Below are 23,069 nucleotides of genomic sequence, written 5' to 3'. Positions count from 1 at the left end.
GGTATGCACTTACGTACAATATCCAGATTATCATACTGAACAAAGACAGTATCAAGGAAATATCACAAACTGAACAGACACGGAATTCGTCTGAATAATATATCTATTAACACCTATATGTACTCAACCACCTTTTAATTGTATACATGTATAGTATATACGGAGAACGGTGCTTATCTCGACCCGACGAGCATCCGTCAATAAAACTCCTATCACGGCAATATCTAATTGTTTGACAAGAACATCACCGGCTGCACCGACGCGCTAGTAACCCAATAATCGGAGACCAAACACGTTTGACAGCCATCAATAATAGTGGTTTGTCGCGACGTTGCACCTAATCTGGAACGGATCGATCGATGTAGAATGCAGGATCACGTTGCATCTCCCTAAGCCTGTCCAGGGAAATCCTGCGCCATCATCATTGGATGTCATTCATTGTTAGAAGCGGATAGATCAGGCCAGCAATCGCACCAACATAAATTAAATTATTATTAATAAAACAGAACTCAAATCGGAACGATTCTTGTTTGCATAATAAAGGATAGTGCTAGCTGTATAAGGCAGGAGAGATTTGCGGGCTTGACAGTCTTGACTCGTAACCCCGCGCGCAACCACGCCGCTTTTGCTTAAAACATTGAAGCTTTGGCTTCTGGCTGTTTTCGCAGAGCGAGTATCTGGAACTAGCGGGTCTAGTGCAGGATCGAAGCGAGCGTCTACCAGCGTACCAATTGATAGGACTGATAGGGCCAAATCGATTGCTAACGCAAGCATCTGATTGACTGAATACAGAACACTAGGCACTAGACACTAGACACTAAGACACCGTGGCACACGCGAGCGTGGTTCCTTGCCTTGTCCATGTAACGTGTCGGTTTGCTATTGATATTGCACAATGAAGACCTGGAGACGCACTAGCCGAGGCAGCGCCGACCAGCCAACCAGTAAACTTTCACAAATGCTAAATCATGATTAGTTAGAGTGCAGGCACGGCGGTCACGAGGCAGCAATTAAGTCAAGGTTGCGGTTGTGGCAAACTCTCTTGGCGAGCCAAAAATGCAGCGGTCAATTGGGTTTAAGCCACGGCTTGTTTCTTGTCCTCTTTATTAGAAATTTAATAATAGTAAATAATAATATAGCTTAGCGTGTTCTACCGTGTTCTTTGTACAGCTCAGTTATATGGTGGCAGACGCAACGCCAAGCACGTTATCGGCGGTCCTCGACTCTCCGGTGCAACTTGCTAGTTCGGGTTAGACTGTGGCTGTCGAGGCTGGTCGGCCAATCCTTACGAGGCTCGTTATCAAGGGGGGCGTTCTCTTGCATCTCCTATTGGCGCGGCAGGCTATCGCTGGTATATTTCATTGGCCGGATGCAGCACAGACTCGGCTCCCCACTTGGCTCCGTGCTCTGATTAGCTAGCCGATTGCGGCAAGCCCGTTCTGAAGAAAGTTCCAGGGGGTGGTACAGTACACCATTGATGAGGGATGGGAAGGGAAGGGTCATACAGGCAAGCTTTGAGGATGATTCTTATTTAATTGTGCCACAGCAGATATAGCAGAGATGGAAGAGCCGCATCCCATCCGAACCACCTGTGCCACTGATGGTGCAAAGGCGGTGGCGTGGCGTGACATGGTTGCGGCGGTGGGCCTACCCCAGGTCCGCGCGCGTTATCTTCGGATGAGGCCGATTCATTAATATTTAATATCATTTATAGCTGGAAATCCTGCATGGGGTTACATCGATCTGAGCGCTCGCGTGAGGAATTAGGAAGGAGGCCACGCTGCGCCAATGACAGCTTCAGATCGGACGTCCTCGCCAGTGCAGCCTCCAATGACAATGCCGCATCCCGAGCAGCGGCCGAGTACAGTCGCAGTCGCAGTCGGAGCGACAATCGAGCTAATTAAGTAGGAGCTTAGTTGCAAGGGCAGCATGTGCGAGCCCCCACCAGTCCCTGCTGCCCTTCCAGCCGCTCTTTTCATATATGAACCGCTCTCCTCCCTTTGTTCGCATGTCGATGTATCTTCTCTTCTCTCCTCTCCTCTTCTTCCTATACAGGATTTGGGTTAGTGATCAGCCATGACTGAGTCGCTGCAAGAAAAGGTCGCCGAGCCTACCGTGGCTGCCGCCACTGGCGTGCACATCAGCGACGCTGAGGAGGCTATCCAGCACGTCAAGAACCTCAAGAAGCAGCACCAATGGGACCCGAATCTGCCCGAGGATGTCTACGACGAGATTGATGAGGTGCTGGAAGGCCACGATGGTGCCCATCAGGTCGACATCGCCGCCGAGCTCCTCGAGAACTCGCCCTACCCCGAAGTGCGCGCGGCCGTGCCCAACTACGACGAGGGTGGCCACAGCAACACCATTCGCGCATGGGTCATTGGCCTGATCCTGGCCACCGTTGGCTCGGGCCTGAACACCCTCTTCTCCATGCGCAATCCATACATTGTCATTCCCAGCTACGTCGCCCAGGTCGTCGCATACCCGCTGGGCAAGGCCTGGGAGATGTGGCTCCCCGCATGGGAGTTCTCGTTCTTTGGTATCAAGTGCAATCTCAACCCCGGCCCCTTCAGCAAGAAGGAGCACACCATTACTGTCCTCATGGCCAACGCCAGCTTCAACGGCGGTGCTGCCTATGCCACCGACGTGCTACTGGCTCAGCGTGCTTTTTACAAGCAGCGCTACGGCTGGGGCTTTGAACTGCTCTTGTGCATTTCCACCCAGATGATTGGTTTCGGCTTTGCCGGTTTCTTCACCCGTTTCTTGGTCCAACCGTCCGCCATGATCTGGCCCCAGAACCTCATCAACGCCAGTTTGTTCACTGCCTTGCATGACCATCGCAGTCCCGACCCGTCCAAGACCAGTGGCTGGAGGATTGGAAAGTACCGTCTGTTCTTGTACACCATGATTGCCTCGTTTGTCTGGTACTGGTTCCCCGGCTATATCGCTCCTTTCTTGAGTGTCTTTGCCTGGGTGACGTGGATCAAGCCAAACAACGTGGTCATCAATCAGCTCTTCGGTGGCTGGACAGGCCTGTCTCTGATCCCGATGACCTTTGACTGGACCCAGATTTCGGGCTTCAACTTCTCCCCTTTGATCTCGCCGTGGTTCGGTATCGCAAATACCTTGCTTGGTATGTTCTGCTGGTACTGGATTGTCGTCTTGGGTGTGCACTTCAAGGGCTTGTTCTATGCCAAGTACCTGCCCATCAGTGACTCCAACAGCTACGACAACACTGGCAGCCCGTATAAGGTTGCCAATATTTTGAATGCCGATGGTACTTTCAACCTGCAAAAGTACAAGGATTACTCTCCTCTATTTTTGTCCACAACCTTTGCCATTTGCTATGGCTTGTCGTTTGCCACTATGATCGCCGTGATTGTTCACACCGGATTATTCCACGGTAAGGAGCTGTGGATTCGTCTCAAGAACTTTGGCAAGGAGGAAGAAGACGTTCATGCTCGTCTGATGTCCCGCTTCAATCCCGTTCCATTGTGGTGGTACGGCGCCATCTTGCTGGCCATGATTGGTATTTCTCTTGGTATCTGCCTTGGCTATCCCACTCACCTGTCTTGGTGGGCATTCTTCGTTGCTCTTATTATTGCCATTGTCTGGTTTATTCCCATTGGTATCGTGCAGGCCACTACCAATATCCAGATTGGTCTCAATGTCATCACCGAGTTTATTATCGGTTACATGCAACCCGGTCGTCCAATGGCCATGATGTTGTTCAAGACATATGGTTATATTGGTATGTTGCAGGGTCTGTTCTTCTGCCAGGACATGAAGCTCGGACATTACATGAAGGTTCCACCACGTGTCACCTTCTCCGCACAAATGGTTGCTACTCTGTGGACAGCCATTGTTCAGATTGGCGTCATGAACTGGGCTCTGGGAGCTATCTCGAATGTGTGCAGTCAAGACCAGGTGAACCATTTCAGCTGTCCCAACGGTCGCGTCTTCTTCAACGCCTCCATCATCTGGGGTGCCATCGGACCCCAGCGTATCTTCTCCCCTGGTTCTACCTACTCCCCCATGCTCTGGTTCTTCCTTGCCGGTGCTATCCTTCCTGTGCTCGTCTACATTGGTGCTCGTGTGTGGCCCAAGTCTCCCATCCGCTACCTCAACGCTCCCATCATCTTCGGTGGTGCCGGTCTTATCCCGCCTGCCACCCCTCTTAACTATCTTTCCTGGGGCATTGTAGGCTTCATCTTCAACAAGTGGATCAAGGACCGCTGGCGTGGCTGGTGGATGTACTACAACTACGTGTTCAGTGCTGGCTTGGATGTCGGTCTTGCCCTGTGTACCATCCTCATCTTTGTTGCTCTCCAGCTTTGGAACTACGAGATGACGAGCTGGTGGGGTACTAACATTGCCGCCAACACTCTGGATGCCTCGTATAGCGCTATTCAAGTGACTGGTGAGAAGTTCGGTCCTGCTACTTGGTAATTAGTTGGGAATTAAATAGGTAGTGATATATCATTTGATATGGTGGTATATTCGAGATCCTCTGGGAGGAATATTGTTATAGTTAATAATGATGATGATTTAATATTGTTCTTACATTTCACCGTAGCACAACGTAGATGCATTCAATCTTGCTTCAAATTGTTGTATTGCATTCCCCATTAATTGATGTTGCCATTAAACAAACTTCAGCGTGTTGGAGATAGTAGCTGTACCGAACATTCCTTCGAATGTCTCGAGATGGTCGGCGAATCGTAGTTCACTCTTGTTAGGAGAATGTTGGAACGGATCGTGGGGGCCGGTGCCAGGGCCAGCTAGATCTGGAGGCGTTTCGAGCACCACTTTCTATTTTGAGAAGTTGTTGGTCTTTCGGTTTTTATTACTATTCTTAGACATTGGACTGGACTAATGCGATTTAGAAGAAAGGTATTGATTTTTTGTCTGAATTGAATGTCTGGAGTGACTGATGCATCAATTATCAATATCAAATGATCCCCGGTGATTTTTTTATATATTTTTGAGATCATGAACCAACTCATTGATTGGAACCGGATTTGTTCAATGTTGTTTAAAGTGATGAATTGCTTTCTCTATTAAAATAAATAAGAGAAGTAATTTAATTTATATCATGCAAAGTTGAATAAATTGAATTTTCATTGCTGGAATTCATGCATGTAGAATTGTAAATACTTCCAAGACATCATTAGGTTGGGGTCGATTAAGCGTCATCCGGCGCCAGAACCTAGGAGTGGGAATATGGACTATTCCAGTCTGTACGTCTAGCGATATCCGCATGGAAATATGGCTACGATTTACCTATATATATATATATATATGTAGTAGCTGATGGTGGCTGATATCTTCGACTAGGTATCAGATTCTCCGCCATCCAGACCATGACCCGTAAGTTAGCAGCCTCCCTCTACACTTTGGCTAAAGACGATTCCACTCTCCATCTAGCGCTTCAGCAGGTACAATACTGCATCAAAACATATGCCATCGCACGTCCAGTTTGAGCACGGGGGAGTGGTATCAAATAAGAAGAACAGCAAGTTTATTGATAAATACAACACCTACAAGGCGATGTGTATCATTGGAGAAAACTATAACCTGTACTACTCGGTCTGGTGTGAGGGTGACCATGAAGTATATGATATGAGTGTGAGTAACCTTTCCCATGTTTCACCCATATTCAGAATCCTACCAACATATACCACCCTTGATGTAATCATGTTTCTCGTCCTAGCGCTAATTCCTCGACAGGTTGACCCATTCCAAATGTCCAATCTGTACACAAATAGCACAAACGGTTCGAACAGCACACAGATTCTCAGAGTAGCAATGAATCAACTCCAGAATCGATTTGATGCAGTGCTCCTGGTTCTAAAGACATGCGAGGGCGCGACGTGTCGTAGCCCTTAGGAGGCCCTACATCCAAGTGGAGGCGTTCTTACTCTGGCTAAGGCGTTAGACCCTAGTATGATGACTTTTATGAGGCCCAGAACAAAGTAACCTGGACTGATTGTGATGAAGGGTATGTTGTCAGCAATGAATTGCCGGTACACTATATGATGAATGGGAATCACACTTCCACTCTTGGTTCGTGATAGCGTAGAATTTGTAGTACGAAGTGGATTGAATTTATGGGTTAAACCAGCATTGCTTACGGTCAATATCACAATGATTCAATTTGTATACTACTCTGTCACTTTAGAACATTGACGTTAGTTTGTAGTATTATAGCACTTATTACATCGCTACAGACGTTAGAGGAAGTTGTCCCGCGTCAAATGCGCTTGCCAATTATGGATATATCAGTCGTGACGGGGTGAGGCTCACCCACACACTGTTGTTGACTTCTTTGCTGACCGAAAATGTATTCAGATTACCACCTTTGCTGAGGTAGCTAACGCCTTCCAGATTGGATATGGCTTCAGTTTCGAACTTTCGGTCTTCCTCTCCGCACTTGTACTCCTTGCCGGTGGTGACCTACTCACTGGTATCTACAGCATTGGAGGGCCAGGCTCGCGCGTACCTAACACGTTGGGCCTTGCTCCTGGCATGTCCTCACATGGTGTTTTCGAGATTGACGGAAGCATAACCCGTGAGGATACTTCGGAAATAACGCAAACTTCATCCTGCAGAGATGGAATGAATATGTGGAAATTGCCGATAGACATGGAGGCCAGTTTGGAGCTGAGACACAGGCTGAGGGCTATGGCCTCCGCTATGACAACTCGCGCCACCAACCCGGTATTCTACGCTGCTGCGATTTGGTTTACCGTCTCCCATGCCGAGCGCGTCTTTGTCTATGAAGGGTTTGCTAACGGTACTGACCAAAATGCGGACTGGGATAATATTGCACCTTTCTTCCTGAATGAAACGTTCCCATCGAATTGGTATTGCCGCGGCACCCTGTTCACGCTTCCCTAGGCATTTGTTGAGGCTGGCTAACCGTTCTTGAGCAATCCACGCATTCTGGGAGGCAACGAAGGATCTGTCAACAATTTTGTGCCCTTTTTCTTATCTGTCAATTTAACAGAGTTGGCTGCAGGCCCAGCAGGACTTGGCTGCTGGGTCGTTGAAAATCTTCTGGATGTAATGCCCGGACAGATCCGTCAGCTTCTTCTCGACAACTCAGAGTTATACAATGGCTTCATCAAGAGAGTTGTAGCTCCACTGTTCACCGAGGATGACTTCTTCAACTGCAACTTCGGCAACTTTATAGAGCCGGGTTACTCTGCAGGCTACAATGATACTATCGTCCAAAGCGCTTCGAGAAGCCCAGTTAATGTAGCATATGCAGGTATTGGTGTTATCAAGCCTCACTCGCAGCCATCCTAGATGGGGAGACCTTGAGGCTGGGCAATCTAGCGCAACATGAGTAAGTTCCCCTGAGAGATGCTGGAGGAGCATTGTGGCTAAGGATTTGCTATGATTTCATTCGATGTCTTAACCTTTGAGCCTCGGTCTGTCAAGTCGATGCAGTTTTCTTCAATATTGCGATCAATTAGAGTGTTTAAAACACGAACACATAAGGGACCTCTAATTATCGTACATTCTAATTATAATTCTTTTCACCAGATTGAAATATCAATTGATATTCCATCTCGCATTATTATATTTCAAATGTTTACGTTCTCGGAGATGCATTAATTGATCCGATCGAGAATATCGATTCATACATATTATGCTCTACAAAAATTTAAAAAACTAATAGCCAATTTAAATCTGATATGAAAATATGAACCTTATTATTACTATTATTGTCTCTTGAATCGAAGTATTATGAACTCTTTTCTTCAGGAATCTAGCGATCAGTAACTCCCCGTACTCCCCGTACTCCCCTTGCATGTTGATTGGCTATCTGAGAACAGCCTCCCATTCTAACTTTGCGCCCCATGTTATATTAAGAAATTATGGAGGCTCTTAGTGTTGGGACGGCTGAGAAAGTGCACGATAACATGTGGACTATGCCGATGCTGGAGGGAAACGGCTGTGAGCGACATCCGCCATTAGCTGAATCGGGGAAAGGATTACCTCTTCTCCACAGCTTTGCGTCAGTGATCGGCACACTAAACGACCCTGAAGAGAGCTAGAAGGCTTGACCATGACTCTCCAATCAGGAAAAATAATGCACTGCCTCCTCCTGGGTGGGTTGAAATTTCGGGATACGTAATGATAATGTGTGATCTACAAATGGTAGCATTTGAGTGCACAGGGAACGAACGCTTTGACGGATCTATATTATTTACAGACTATCCTAATGTTTAGTTTTCCCTCCCCCTTTTCTTCTTTTCCTCTCTGACTCTTATTTGTTACCAACCTTACCGGTTAGATTACTTGTCGTGGGCGTCATAACTTTGACGCATTCGATTCTGACGAAGATGGCCGGGAGACCCTACATCCACTTTCTCTTGCTATGCCACGTATTTTGTTTATCTGGTTCTGTGGTCGCAATTGATGCCCCGCAGGATCTATGCTATAGCAAGACAAACAGCTATATCGTATCTTCAGGGTCCGAATCCGACGGCAATTGCGTGATGGCCACTTTATCAGAACGAAAATCAGAATCATATGTCGTCCAGACCGACGAAACGTTTCCTGATGAGCCCCAGTCAAACACCAAGAAATACACTCGAGTGCAAGAAGATGTCACGTTATTCCCAGAAAACAATAAAGCGTCAGAATCCAACAATAAAGCCGGCGATGGACAGTCCAACAGTAACAGTGGAAATAGCGGCAACAACAATAACAGTGGCAACGGTGGCAATAGTGGGAACAGTGGTGGTAAAGGAAACCAAGGTGGCTCGAAAGGTTCCGGCTCTAGTGGCTCGTCAGGGCTTTCTACCGGTGCCAAAGCTAGCATAGGTGTTGGAGTTGGACTTGGTGCTATCGGTATTATTGCCGGGATAGTTACATATTTCCTTCGTTATCGCAATCGAATTCGGGGGTCCCAGAATGGCAAAAAACAAAAGTCGCGAGATATTGAAGAACCTTCACTGACAGCATACATGTACAGCGCTCAAAGAAAGGATAATTCAGCCGAAAATGTCAGGACCCCGTTGGTAGAAGCGCCAAATTCGATATCGCTGGCTACTATTGAACCACCCAAAGGAAAGAAGGAAGGTGAGAGTGAACAGCTGAGTGAGTTACCTGCATGAGCGAGGAAGCTGGCTCTGTATGATAGTGTGTTACAATGACACGCACGGCGTGTTAAATAAGTATCCAACGAAAGTGTATTCTGTGTATGATTAAAAGGCAGTTGGGTTCGCAACGGACGGCTATTATAGTGAATGTTGATTCAAATTCAAATTGTTAAAAATTATGCTTTTCTGATAGGACGCCCGATCGTTTGAGAACTTGCGTGGTTTTCTATTTTGGCATTTATGCTCGTGATGAGGACATCGAAAATCACGAAAGTAGAAAACTAGCGATTGACTTTTCGTTTTAAATTCCGTTTGCACATCTTACGGTACAACACTACAAATTTATTAAAACAAAATCAAAAGTCTGAGCTTAGACAGAAACTAGATCATAGGTTCGAAGGGATCAGATATTCACCATCCAAGCCCACTAATTTTTTCTGAGGTTAGTAGTCAGGGGTAACGTTACGGATGTCGGTGGCGGCAACAGGAACTCGGCCCGGTTACGATGTATGTATTCATTAGTTAATGGAGCGAAGTTTTCAAATATCAACTGCATCAAAATTTAAGGAGTATAAGCTATACTACTTTCCAAATATATTCGAATGTCTTTTCTGCGTGTAAACTATATTATATCTTAAAATTCACCCCATTTACCATTCAATACCGGTCCATATGCTGGTCTGACAGATCCCATCTGTAAACTATTCTACACCTTCACGAAAGCAACACGGACAAAATTGGCTTTTTCGATTTATGCAGTCGCTTATTAGGATATGGGAAATTATAAAAAGTACGTCTTGCACGAAGTAGGTAGAATGATACTATTTTGGTTCTTTTAGTGTGAGATCTTTGGAATATTTTGCCATTAAAGTTATATTGAATTTTAGAATTGAGTTAGAACAGAACGTCATTTTAGTTGTTCAGCGGATATTTGGACTCCGAGAAGGAGTTCTAAGTAATCCAAAAACCTGCCTAATGAACACTCGGCATCAAAAGCCAATAGGTTGGAAAAGCCATAAATATACCGCATGGCTCATCAGTTATTGATACCATAGCATGTGCGTGTGGTAGTATTAAACAGATTCATCATGTCCGTCATTCTTCCCCTTAACTATTCGAGATAAATCTCCGACTGGGAGATTCCAAGGTAGATCAACACTGGCTGCCATCTGAACGAAAAACAGGTACCATCCAGCCATGGAACATACAAATAGAAATGCGCCTGCCGCCTGGATTGTAACAAGAATGTTAGTAGCAAATAAACAAAATTTTAAAACCTTACTTACGGTTTGCACTTTAGTAGCTATATCAGCGTTTCCATTGGCCAATTGCCAATATGCTCCGGCGAGACAAGTGAATCCCAGAACGAGAGTCATGAACACTACCTCAAACATGATATTTGTCCGAATACCACATACCAAGAAGATTAATGATAGAAGGGCCATGAAAACAAAGAAGAAAGCTGGTTAGTCAATCGTTAGCAAGTGAATATTTGGTTACATCGTCAATTGGAGAGCTTGCCATATGAGCTATAAAATTCGGGACTGGGTGTTCCCGAAGCGCTGCTTGTAAATGCACCACTGGCATTTGCAGATGGCGTAAGTGATATAGCCGTTGCAAGCCAAAATCCACCTATGCTTCTTGTTAGTCCCGTCTAGACTTGACTGAATGGATGGTGAGCGAACCAAAACCAGCAAATACCACAAACGGGAATGTATTTCCCAACACGAATTCCAAAAGTCCGCCAAGGACCATCAAAACACCTCCCATTGAATATAGCACCCCACTGTATCGTTTTTCAGCAGCGGTTTGTTTGATTTCACCAAAGAGGTCAAACGTACACGATAGATGCCCCACCACCTCCAGAGCCGCGCCATCCCATAAGTTGGCAGGATAGAGGCGTCAAGCTCATAATGAACCCAAGTAAGCCCCTAAATATAAACAGGTTAGAATCATGACCATGGGATAAGCCGACCAGCAAAAATGGTAACCATTACAGAGGAGTTGGATTTCCAAGTGTTGATCTTAATTGTCCTTTCACTTGATTCTTCGGTGACAGGTACAGTCTTTCAAAAAGTTCAGCGTCGATGGAAATGCTACCGGCTGTTCTGATTTTCCGTATGGCATCAGTACGAGAGGTTTCGTGTTCAACGGTGTAGGGCTCTGGATGGCCGTGGGAAAGGTTGGGTTTCTCTTCAGAACTAGAAGACATGATAGTGAGATTACTTGCGGGAGTATTGAAAACAACAATAGACAAAAGCGAGGGAGGTTTCTTGGATTCAGGAAAATTGATGTAGTATTTTTAGATAGATTTGCAGGAGCAAAAGATCTTGGGAAGCGCCATGTTACTAATTGATATATTGTAGATATCCTGACTATAGTGTCGACAACAAGTTCAGATGAATCTAGGGGTTCCTATGAACATTGCAGTGTTAGGGGCGCATTTCAGCCGGGCAAACGGATGTAATTTACTACCATTTTTGGGCATTTTGATTGCATTTGAATCTATTTTTAACTAAAAATACATCTGGCCGCATTATGAGAGCGAATGTGGCTCTTACAGACACTAGTCATAAACCTCGACTAACGTACACTAAGGACAAAGCTTTGGCCATCGTTATATTCCTTTCATGAATCATGCAATGCACATTTAGGGGAACCACAAGACAGCATCGTACTGATCGTATACTTCAATTACCCCATACGAAGTGGAGCAGCGGGGGTGGCAAGCCCCGTGTAATTCAGTAATTACGAAGAAGATTCAACTCATCTCTTTCTATCAAATCCCGAAGGATTCGAGAACTCAAAGCTTCCGTGTTCCCCCGCTTGTTAGCGTGTTTCTTGTGACACTCGGCCACTTTCCTATTGGATGTTCGGACATACCCCGTATATGGACTCCAGAGTAGAAATAAAGAACTAGTTGGCTAGATGTTGTCGACTAGCACGAGAGTAAATTGTAATCACCGAACAGTACCTGCCAATGAATGCTCTGCTTGGCTGTAAATACGACGGGTCGATCATCGTATTCCCAAATCGGCATGCCGGGGACAAGGAATTCTTACGAGACCCCAACCCTTCCGTAATTTTGATAATCTTCTGACTTCCTTTTGACCGGGAATAATTTTCAAAGTTCAGCTACTAGTCGTACACTTTACAGCATATTACACGTTTGGCTTGGATGGCCCTATGTTGATGCACACTTACAGGTTATTTACAAGCCAAATTGGTGAACACGTTTGTTGATAGTATGACGATTCGAAAAAGAAAATCGATATTTAGAATATTTTTGCACCCCTCTTTCTATCCCGGCTTTTCATCGTCCTTTTGTCCGGTTGCCATTCCAAAGGGGTAGACATTTGTCATTGCCATCCATTACATGGTGTTAAAACCCCAGGGTTTTTGTAGCGATAATGCCCACTTGTCCGTCTAATTGCTTAAGATTATTTGCAAAGTCAAGCTCGTACTCTTGTTACCTATTTCACTTTCGTGCTTCAAAACACTCAATATTCTGTCGCAATGGCTCTCTTCCAGACTATCAAGACTCCAACTGTCACTTACGAACAGCCGTTGGGATTGTAAGTTCCTGTGGCCATTCGCCTATCTCAGCTAACTAAACCCCCAACCAGATTTATCAACAATGAGTTCGTTAAGGGAATTGAGGGGAAAACCTTCACTACTGTGAACCCTCATGACGAAAACACAATCGCTTCAGTGCATGAAGGCACTGCGGCCGATGTCGATGTAGCTGTCAAGGCCGCCCGGCAAGCATTCAACGGGCCATGGAGCAAAGTGACTCCAACAGAACGTGGCCGCTTGTTGACCAAGCTCGCTGATCTTCTCGAGCGTGATATTGATATTTTAGCCGCGATAGAGGCCCTTGACAATGGAAAAGCAGTAAGCATGGCAAAAATAGATGTTACAAATTCGGCTGGTTGCATCCGCTATTACGGTGGCTGGGCCGATAAGATCTACGGCCAAACTATCGATACTGATTCTCAAAACTTTACTTACACTCGTCATGAACCTGTCGGGGTCTGTGGCCAAATCATTCCTTGGAACTTCCCACTTATGATGTGGGCATGGAAAATCGGACCTGCTATAGCCACGGGCAACACTGTTGTTATGAAAACGGCTGAACAAACTCCTCTATCAGCTTTGTTTGCTGCCAAACTAGTGAAGGAGGCAGGCTTCCCTCCTGGGGTGATAAATATAATTTCTGGGTTTGGCAATACTGCCGGTGCAGCCGTATCGGCCCACATGGATATTGACAAAGTCGCTTTTACAGGGTCAACTCTTGTCGGTCGCACCATTATGCAAGCGGCAGCAAAGAGCAATTTGAAAAAGGTTACCTTGGAATTGGGAGGCAAATCCCCAAATATTGTGTTTCCAGACGCTAATTTGGATGATGCTATTGGGTGGGTAAATTTTGGCATTTATTTCAATCATGGCCAGTGTTGCTGCGCCGGATCACGTATTCTTGTGCATGAGTCAATTTACGATCAATTTCTGTCTCGCTTCAAACAACGAGCTGAGCAGAATATAGTTGGGGATCCTTTTCACCCGCAAACTTTTCAAGGTCCTCAAGTCTCTCAGCGGCAATTTGAACGTATTATGGAGTACATCTCTACTGGCAAGAACGATGGCGCCACTGTGGTAACTGGTGGAGCTCGCCACGGCGATCAGGGATACTACATTCAGCCTACAATCTTCTCGGACGTCAACGAAAATATGAAGATCGTCAAGGAAGAAATCTTTGGTCCTGTTTGCACAGTACAGAAATTCAAGGACGAAGATGATGTAATTCGCATTGCTAATAATAGCAACTACGGTACGCGTGCTAAGCCCGTATTTGAGTACTTTTATTTTATTCTCGGGTTATTAATAATTTATTGTCGATTATAGGATTGGCGGCTGCTGTTCATACAACAAATCTGAACACAGCCTTGCGAGTATCTAACGCAATCAAAGCTGGGTAAGAAACATGCCCCTTCTGGAGATTATCTCAAGAGAAATTCTAACGCAGTATGGACAGAACGGTTTGGGTGAACAATTACAACATGCTACATTACCAGGTTCCATTTGGCGGCGTTAAAGAGTCCGGGCTAGGCAGGGAATTGGGGTCGTACGCTCTGGAGAATTACACTCAGATCAAAGCTGTCCGTGTTTATCTAGGAAATGTTCCATTTTGATAGAAGTAATCAAGTAAAATTCCCTTAGGTTTGAATTCTAAAGATCTTCTTTGAAATAATTTGGATTTAATTATTTATGAACGTACAGCATTACACTCTCTATCCTCCTTTGGAACTGTGCTGGTGGTGTGAATACTGAAAATTCTGTTTGCCTACATTAAGATACTATGTAAAATAAATTGCACACACATAAACTAATCTACGAAGTATCAAGGACGGTGCCTCCTCCCCGAGCGATATCCATTTTCAACAATACCACCACCACGTGCCATACGCCTGGCTGCGACAAAACGAAATCTGTCAGATTTCATCTCCCCGTCGCCAGATATCACAGATCCGGTAGCCCGGTAACCACGATAATTGGACCCTACTTCTCGATTGAAATCAGCCAAATCATGTTGTTTTAGATGAGCTTGGGCCGTCATTGGATTATCGGTGACAAGGAATATTACGACAAAATCCTCTAGCGAGGAGAATGCAAGACCATTCCACCCATTTCCCCGGAAAGCGACGTGTCACCTGATCCTAACAACGATTCAGATCTAATTGGCTATTGAATTAGATGGCAGGTCAGTTTCGCAAGGGGGCTAGAGTTTACGATATGCCATTGGCTCCGGTCGTCCGATTGTGCGGGGGGACCCGTATTTTACATCGCATGTCAGTATTTTACGGACCTGAAACGGAAAGAAGTCCGGATTTCCTGATTAGGAATTATCTTAGCTTTGCGGGGAAAGGGATAAGTTTGGAGAGCCAGATATTGTTGTTTTTACAGTTTAAAAGAGCAGAAAATTCCTACCAAATGACAACAAAATCAACGAACACAAAAGACATCATTAGCTTTGATCGAACTACTTTACCAATTTCCAAGGTTCAATAATTTGATTCATTTACTTATCATTTAAGCTACTTGACGCATATTCAGGATGTCTATTCCAAAGACGCAATGGGCCCAGGTCCTGGAGCGTGACGATGGGAAGGTGGTCTATAAGGAGATTCCCGTGCGAGAGCCAGGTCCGGACGAGGTTCTCGTAAACATCAAGTACTCTGGTGTTTGCCATACAGATTTGCATGCGGTAAAAGGGGACTGGCCTCTTCCTCGGAAACTGCCTCTAGTTGGTGGTCACGAAGGTGCTGGGGTTGTTGTGGCTAAGGGTGCCTTGGCCACTGGTATTGAAGTCGGTGATCATGCTGGTGTCAAATGGCTTAATGGATCCTGCCTAGCATGCGAGTTCTGCCGCAAGTCCGACGAGCCGCTATGTGCCGAAGCTTTACTGTCTGGATATACAGCCGACGGAACCTTCCAACAGTATTGCATTGCTAAAGCCGCACATGTTTCTAAAATTCCAAAACATGTGGCGTTGGATGCCATTGCCCCAGTACTCTGCGCTGGTGTTACAGTCTACAAGGGGCTTAAAGAATCAGGAGCACGTCCAGGAGAAACTGTGGCAATAGTGGGAGCTGGAGGCGGCTTGGGATCACTTGCCCAGCAATATGCAAAGGCAATGGGCCTTCGCATCGTGGCCATTGACGGCGGAGAGGAGAAGAGGTCTATGTGTGAAGCACTAGGAGCAGAGGTATGGCAAAAAAGAGGCGCAAAAGCAATGGTTTATTTTTTGTTCAGTTACTAATAAATCGGCTGTATTTTAGGCATACGTCGACTTCACCAAATCTACAGACTTAGTCAAGGATGTACAAAAGGCCACACCGGATGGTTTGGGTCCTCATGCCGTCCTTCTAGTTGCTGTTTCGGAACTACCCTTCCAACAAGCCGCACACTATGTTCGCTCACGTGGAACCATTGTGGCAATCGGTCTACCAGCCAATGCCTTTCTTAAAGCTCCCGTATTCAATACTGTCGTGCGCATGATCACCATTAAAGGAAGCTATGTTGGTAACAGACAGGACGGAGATGAAGCAATCGATTTCTTTGCTCGAGGTCTTATCAAGGCGCCTTTTAAGACAGTTCCGTTATCGGAACTAGGCAAAGTTTATGAATTGATGGGTAAGCCTCTTCATTCTTAAAGCATGTTTTAAATCGAAACTGATTACTAATATGGTTCTTTATAGAACAAGGCAAGATTGCAGGTCGCTATGTGCTGGAAATGCCACATTAGGCTGCTCTACGTATACTTTGGGATATTTCCATGCCTTCAAGATCGCTTAACTGGATCTTATGGAACAGGTTGATATTTGGGCTAGTAAATTCTGCACTATATTCAAAAGTGTTATATCGAAGTCATTGCTTTCTTCCAATTCGACAAGTTCGCTGGGTAGACTACCAGATTTGCATTAGCAACCACCCGTCGTATTTAGGAATTTGTAACAATTGTTTTTTCCCATAGGTTTATGTAATCCTGTTCACGGAGTTCTTATTTGGTCTTGCATTGTCCGTAGTAATTCTTGTATTTCCAGATGTCTCACTCATATTCCCTCTAAACCGGTCTTGTCCAATACTGCAGCCTATATTGCTGCGCATTGGCGCGCCTCGCAAACGGCATTCGATTATTTATATGAACACCAATTTTATGATTTAGTTCTAAGGGTCCATAAAACAATATCGATTCATTATAACAAAATAGAGCAGTACGACACTTTTGTATATCTAAATTTACTCAAAAGTTTGAAACATACGTTCCAAGGAGATGGACTCTAACCCTAACTCTATCCAATTGAGCCCAAACTATCAAAACCAAACATGGACAAAACCTAAGTGTACTTTTCACCTATCCGCGTATAGATTCGGGTTAAATGAGTGACTCTAATTTTGGCACTAGGTGGTGAACCTAGAGAGGTTTAAAGATTATATCATCCTGAAGGCTGTGAGAAATTCATCCGAATAAGAGCCGCGAGAACTATTGAACTTACCATGCCATACTCCTTTGCAGCGATTGAATGTTCATTTCGAGTATTACTCATAACAGCAATTACAGGTAAAGGTTTCATCAAAAAGCCCTTGTTTTCCGCCTCTCGAATATTGCGTACACATGTCAGAGCATCCATGACTGGCATTTCGAGATCCATCAAAAAGACAGTAAAAGCTTTTGCCTTCAACGTCACCCTTTCTTCCAATATATTCTCTTCCAGCTTCGGCATAGTGTATGGTAGTTTTGAGAAAGTCCAGAGCTTCTTGATCATTACTGACACAAGGGACATTACAACCAAGTCTTTCAATTTGTTTAGTGAGAATTAGTTGGTTAACTTCGTTGTCTTCCACGATGAGAACGTGCCACTTAGAGAAGGATTTTCGGGTTTCATCTGCGATATCAGCAGAGGAGGGCTTCGATGAATGATTAATTTGGCCACTGCTAGCCAGCTTGTTTCCGAACCTTTGGGGAATAACAGGCACAGTGCTCTGTGCCAGAGCTGTGGAATTGTGCTCGGTTTTCATAATAGGATTGAATTCCTCTCTTGGATTTGGAATGCATCGCTGTGCACGTAAATAAAATGCAAATGTGCTACCTTGACCAACCGCAGAGCTACCGCCAATGTGTCCGCCGTGCAATTCAACACGCTGGCTTGAGACGAATAAACCCAATCCACTTCCACCATACTGAGAATGGGTGCGAGGGGACACTTGATTGAATCTAGTGAAGAGGTTTTCTATCTCATCCTCAGTTAGGCCATACCCTGTGTCTTGCACTTTGAAGAGAAGGTACACTGCGCTGTCTTTCTCGTTTCCATTATCGTCCTTCATATGAACATTCTCAATTCTTAGCTCTTTCTTCTGCTCTTGTTTCATCGGAAGAAATTGTATTTCACTTGATGGGCCTATACCTAGGGGGTTTTTGATGAGCTGAGAATGAGACGTCAATAACTCGGTTCAGTTGAGATTTCGTGAATTTGGTGACATTCTTTATGAGGTTAATCAGTACTTGGGGGAATCTCTTCTGTTCAAGCATGACTTCGCCAGTTAACAATTCTTAGATGAATTATCAATATAAGTTTTGATTTCAATGTCCGATTGGGTGATTGTTGTTTTTCAGGCAGCCTGGCATGTGATTCCATTTTTTATTAGCTTCAAATATATGTCCTGAGTATGAAATGTGTAACACCCAGATAACAATAACTTTGTGATTTGCTGCAAGCTCTTCCGATTGTCTGGAATGTTCTGTTTCACTAGTAGACATACGTTTAATCTCTTCTTCAAATAACGTCACGCTAGCAAGAGAGGTCGCTAGCTGCTGGCTCAATATATATCTATCATTGAGTACACAATACAATGTGTGCATGAGGTCCGACATCACTCATAGAAACCCCAAAACTACATGTACATCAATAGTTCGAATGAACAAATATCGCTTGATCCATGTATATAATGTTTCCCCTCGAAAGCACCTGATGGCTCGAGACAGCCAACATACAAAGTTCCTGTTGGAAAACGAGTCAAACAAGCAGTTTCTTATCTGAACATTTTCCGGCCGTCCAATCAGCCAACGAGAGGGAGCGATTAAAATCCAGCCAATCAGACCGTTGCACAGGCACAGGCCGCGTAGTCTGCGGCAATCGCGTGGCCAAAGGAACACAAAACCTGCACTAGAGGCTTTAGAGACAAGAGATAAAGGGGGAATTCCACGAATAATGCATGTGGGAACAAATCAAGTCTTTACTAGGTTTTTTTCAACAGCTGAATATGTGTGTATAATCAAGTTTATTGTCCATATCCAGCTTAGAGCCATGACAGGACAGACACCCCACTAGCCGAGTCGAAGCGAAACTAATGTCTAAAGAGTCTAAGGTGAATTGAGACTACGCGGAGGACTAATTCCTCTACCCCTCCTTTTTATTATAGTCCGTTGAAGTAGATAAACAACTACCAGGATGAAATCGACAATGCAATTGGTGCGAACTTCATACACCCCCATGATGGGCGAAGGCCATTAGCTCCAGATATGCGCCTCCTTGCAGTATCCGTTGGCATGTGGACTGTTCATATCAATTAACGTTGAAATTGACAACGTTGTCGTTGAGACATTCCCTTCGTCTCCTGGGGGAAAATAGATTAATACCCACATTTTTCCCTTTCCTAGGTTGGGGTTAATTATGGCAGATGAAGCCGCCTAACCTTATCGGCATCACGAGGTAACTCGCAGGAAAACTAACACTTCAAAAGATAAACTAGATAGCATTTCCCCGCGTTTTGGTGTTACTCGCCCGTCCATTGGCACGCGGGGATGTGAGGAACCCGGAATCCTTTCTAACCATGTTGATTGTGAAAATGTAACCTTTGTTTAGCCTTACGCCCCGACTCATGTATTTATCATTACTTTCATTTCCCTGGGTTTCGTTCAGACGGTCTTTCTAAATTATCCGCATTATAGTCAAAACAACAAAAGCATCAATTGATAACATCATATACGACGATAATTATTATTGAATCAAAATATATAAGGAAGTTTCAGGAGATTTCCTCTTTCAATTAAAATGTCCAGATTCGCGGATATCATCAACGATGATGATATGGCCCCGGACACCTTTGACCCTGACCCTGAGAAAAAGATCCAACCGCATGTGACAGCTGAACGCATCGGAGACCAGATTCCACACGAATTGCTTGAGGAACTAGCTCCCAACGGCGAGGGAGATTATATTCTTGGAATAATCAATTCAATGAGTGAGGAGGAAGCCATAGCTATCATTCACGAGTCTCTTGAATTCCATGCTGATGATTGGAACTTTCCGTCTGATATGCGTGAGCGAATGAAGCGACTATTGCAAGGTCCGAAATTATACGGAGAATTTTACGAGCGTGATTTAAGAATAGATGCAACCATGATGCGATACTCATCGCCATATCCCGGAGTCCGTGCTGTTACAGACCCTATGGACAACGCAGATGTCCCTATTGAAACCATTCGCGCCTACTTTCTGGGAATTGGTTGGGCCGTCATTGGAACATTCATGGCCACTTTTTTCAACAGCAGATTCCCTTCAATCGGTATATTATGATACCCGCCTGCTCGTTAGCCACTGTTGTTATCATGCTGATTAAATTCCCAGGACTATCCGGCTCAGTCATTCAGATATTGTTGTTCCCCTGCGCAAAATTCCTTGAATTAGTTCTTCCCGACTGGGGTGTTACAGTTATGGGGATCCGCCACTCGTTAAACCCCGGTCCTTGGACTTTCAAAGAGCAAATGTTTGCTACGATCACTTTTAACATTGCTATCTACACTACAAACAGCTACACAATGATACTCGTCCAGAAATCGTCCCTGTTTTACGGCGAAACCTTCATCACATTCGGGTATCAGTTGATGCTGACCCTGTTCGTCCAGCTCATGGGAATGGGATTTGCTGGCTACCTACGGCGTTTCAGTGTATACCCGGTGAAGGCATTGTGGCCAACAGTTCTACCAATAATTGCCATGAATCGTGCCTTGACCAAGCCTGAAATAAAGGAGAATATTTATGGATGGACAATCTCTCGATATCGGTTCTTTTACACTGTGACGTTTTGCATGATACTGTACTACTGGTTGCCAGGGTATCTGTTTACTGCTTTGTCCACCTTTAACTGGATGACATGGATCTCGCCTCAAAATGTCACTCTAGCAATTCTTACAGGGTCAATTACTGGTCTAGGGCTTTTTAACCCTATTACGACATTTGACTGGAATGTGGCCACATCATCATATGCCGCTCTCGCCCAGCCATTCTTTAGCACGTGTACAATGTACTTTGGAAGTGTGCTCGGCGCTTTCATCATTCTCGGCATCTACTATTCCAATATGTACAACACTGCCTACCTGCCAATCAACTCATCCTCCGCCTTTGCAAACGATGGTACAAGCTACAACGTCTCGAAGGTGGTTGTCAATAACCATCTCAACGAGACCCTGTATCAAGGATATTCTCCGCCATTCTATTCGGCGGGATATATTTTGACCGTTGGTGCTAATTTTGCCTTTTACCCTGTTTACTTTTTGTACATCATGGGAAACCAGTGGAAGACGATGAAGCAAGCGTACATAGATTTCTACCAGGGTCTTCGGCGCGGAAAGGGTAACTACGAAGGCGCCATGGACGTACACAGCCGACTCATGTCCAAATATAAGGAAGTACCAGATTGGTGGTTTATTTTGATCCTCTTGGCGGCCCTCATAGTGTCTATTGTATTCTTGCAAATCTACCCGCTCGATACTCCTGTGTGGGTTACCTTCTTGATGATCGGAATCAACATAGTCTTCGCTGTACCCCTGTCATTTCTGTCCGCCACAACCGGTACAAATTTAGGTCTGGGTTCCTTAATCCAGATCATCACGGGATTTGCATTGCCTGAAAATCCGAATGCATTTATGTTCGCTCAAACACTTGGTTCTTGGGCTCTTGCCGGATACGGAGACAACTACGTACAAGATCAAAAAATGGCACATTATTGCAAAATAGCCCCTCGAGCTGTCTTTCGAAGCCAGATTGGCACTATCATAATTACCTGTTTCGTGGCTGTGGGGACGCAGGACTTTATTCTTAACAACGTGCAGGGTCTGTGTACATCTGACCAGCCTAGCCATTTCACATGTGCCGGAGATGGCTATCCTCTTTATACTAGCAGTCTAATGTAAGTATCGCCATCTCTACCCTGGAAGAATGATCGTATTGACAATATATTCTCTAGGTGGGGTTTACTAGGCTCAAATCGCATGTTCAACTCTTTATACCCCCTTTTCAAATGGTGTTTCCTTATTGGGTTTGCCGTTGCATTGATCTTTCTCGTCGGCCAGGGCTACGGGCCGAAATATCTCCCCGGTGTACGGGAAAAGCTTCGCCTGAGACTCCGACCCAACACTTTTGAGTTATTAGATCGAACACTCTTTCCATTTGTAGCGTCGTTACTGTGGTTGAATCCAATTCTAATCATTCAAGGCATTCAGCACTGGGCACCATCAAACCTGTCGTACAAGACCCCGGGTTTGATCTTGTCCTTTGTTTTCATGTATTGGCTCCCCCGACACCGACTTGCGTGGTGGGAAAAGTATAACTACGTATTGTCCGCTGCACTGACGGCTGGAGTGGCAATATGTGCGTTGATTATTTTCTTCGCCGTGGACTATCATCCAAGGTCATTGTCGTGGTGGGGAAATAAGGTAAGCTCTGGGGGCGTTGATAGCAGCGGTGTGGGTATTCTCTCTATTCCTACCAGGGGATATTTTGGACCTGAGAAGGGGATGTTTCCATAGTTTATTCAACTTGGAAATTGTGGTGATCCCTTCTAGAATTTGCACATTTCCTATTGTGATCAAATTAATCTATATTTAACCAAAAAAATAGTAAATGGTTCATGACTAGCAATGACTTTCAAATGATGAGATTTTGAGTGAGTCAATGTGAGTGACATTCAGAGTCGGTACTCGAAAATTCACCAGTCATATTCAAAGTGCTAGGGTCACCACTCACCTTTCCACTGTTTAAGCATTTCATGAACGGCTCCCAAAGCCAACTAGCTTCCCTGGTGGTATAGAATACCTGGTATACCTGGAACGCTGCTGATACGTGACTAGTTAGTATCTTTCAGTTTCCATAATCCAATACCACTTCCTAGCTAAACAATTTCAACGTCCCCCTAATAGTAAACGAGCTGTGAAGCATTATAAATAGCTTTCAAAAACCTTTAAACGTCATCGCGTCGGCGTTCCAGTCGACAGCTCGCAAGGCTACCAGCTTTGACACAGTAATTTTCAAGGGGGTTCGAGATTCATCCGCCCCGAAAATCTCGAGATTGTATTGTTGATAGTTTCTTAGGCGAAAGCTATGTTGTGGCTAACCT

The 23,069-nt window shown here is 44.9% G+C and overlaps 7 protein-coding genes across 7 annotated transcripts; 6 read left to right on the top strand and 1 right to left on the bottom strand.

Annotated features, from left to right (window-relative positions):
* Positions 1-1,547: 1,547 nt before the first annotated feature.
* Positions 1,548-7,311, top strand: BGW36DRAFT_465503 (OPT oligopeptide transporter protein-domain-containing protein; the record flags this gene model as incomplete). Its single annotated transcript, XM_046222299.1, has 6 exons — positions 1,548-2,062; positions 2,096-4,445; positions 5,338-5,370; positions 5,439-5,628; positions 6,352-6,866; positions 6,933-7,311. The coding sequence occupies exons 1-6, from the start codon at positions 1,930-1,932 to the stop codon at positions 7,309-7,311; spliced, it is 3,600 nt and encodes a 1,199-aa protein (XP_046066798.1). The 5' UTR covers positions 1,548-1,929.
* Positions 7,312-8,309: 998 nt separating this feature from the next.
* On the top strand, positions 8,310-9,131 carry BGW36DRAFT_411425 (uncharacterized protein; the record flags this gene model as incomplete). Its single annotated transcript, XM_046219171.1, has 1 exon — positions 8,310-9,131. Exon 1 carries the CDS (start codon positions 8,355-8,357, stop codon positions 9,129-9,131), a length of 777 nt encoding a protein of 258 aa, XP_046066797.1. The 5' UTR covers positions 8,310-8,354.
* Positions 9,132-9,946: 815 nt separating this feature from the next.
* On the bottom strand, positions 9,947-11,497 carry BGW36DRAFT_389028 (GPR1/FUN34/yaaH family-domain-containing protein). Its single transcript, XM_046217289.1, has 6 exons — positions 11,114-11,497; positions 10,958-11,047; positions 10,802-10,902; positions 10,638-10,748; positions 10,403-10,578; positions 9,947-10,345 (listed from the first exon to the last, which is right to left on the bottom strand). Exons 1-6 carry the CDS (start codon positions 11,326-11,328, stop codon positions 10,190-10,192), a joined length of 849 nt encoding a protein of 282 aa, XP_046066796.1. The 5' UTR covers positions 11,329-11,497; the 3' UTR covers positions 9,947-10,189.
* Positions 11,498-12,632: 1,135 nt separating this feature from the next.
* Positions 12,633-14,305, top strand: BGW36DRAFT_306106 (aldehyde dehydrogenase domain-containing protein; the record flags this gene model as incomplete). Its single annotated transcript, XM_046212119.1, has 4 exons — positions 12,633-12,691; positions 12,743-13,944; positions 14,019-14,088; positions 14,149-14,305. The coding sequence occupies 4 exons, from the start codon at positions 12,633-12,635 to the stop codon at positions 14,303-14,305; spliced, it is 1,488 nt and encodes a 495-aa protein (XP_046066795.1).
* Positions 14,306-15,228: 923 nt separating this feature from the next.
* BGW36DRAFT_432393 (chaperonin 10-like protein) lies at positions 15,229-16,419 on the top strand (the record flags this gene model as incomplete). Its single annotated transcript, XM_046221130.1, has 3 exons — positions 15,229-15,879; positions 15,953-16,307; positions 16,373-16,419. 3 exons carry the CDS (start codon positions 15,229-15,231, stop codon positions 16,417-16,419), a joined length of 1,053 nt encoding a protein of 350 aa, XP_046066794.1.
* Positions 16,420-18,291: 1,872 nt separating this feature from the next.
* On the top strand, positions 18,292-19,292 carry BGW36DRAFT_389024 (uncharacterized protein). The gene has a single exon (XM_046217288.1). The coding sequence runs from the start codon at positions 18,533-18,535 to the stop codon at positions 18,710-18,712; it is 180 nt and encodes a 59-aa protein (XP_046066793.1). The 5' UTR covers positions 18,292-18,532; the 3' UTR covers positions 18,713-19,292.
* Positions 19,293-19,762: 470 nt separating this feature from the next.
* Positions 19,763-22,482, top strand: BGW36DRAFT_306463 (OPT oligopeptide transporter protein-domain-containing protein; the record flags this gene model as incomplete). The annotated part of the gene is made up of 3 exons (XM_046212152.1): positions 19,763-20,240; positions 20,303-21,863; positions 21,921-22,482. The coding sequence occupies 3 exons, from the start codon at positions 19,763-19,765 to the stop codon at positions 22,480-22,482; spliced, it is 2,601 nt and encodes an 866-aa protein (XP_046066792.1).
* Between the last annotated feature and the right edge of the window lie 587 nt (positions 22,483-23,069).

This window comes from Talaromyces proteolyticus, assembly GCF_021365285.1.
Source record: "Talaromyces proteolyticus strain PMI_201 chromosome Unknown BGW36scaffold_13, whole genome shotgun sequence".
In the NCBI taxonomy this organism is placed as follows: Eukaryota; Fungi; Ascomycota; class Eurotiomycetes; order Eurotiales; family Trichocomaceae; genus Talaromyces; species Talaromyces proteolyticus.
The sequence above is the reverse complement of the archived record's forward strand: the minus strand, read 5'-3'. Positions and strand labels throughout refer to the sequence as shown.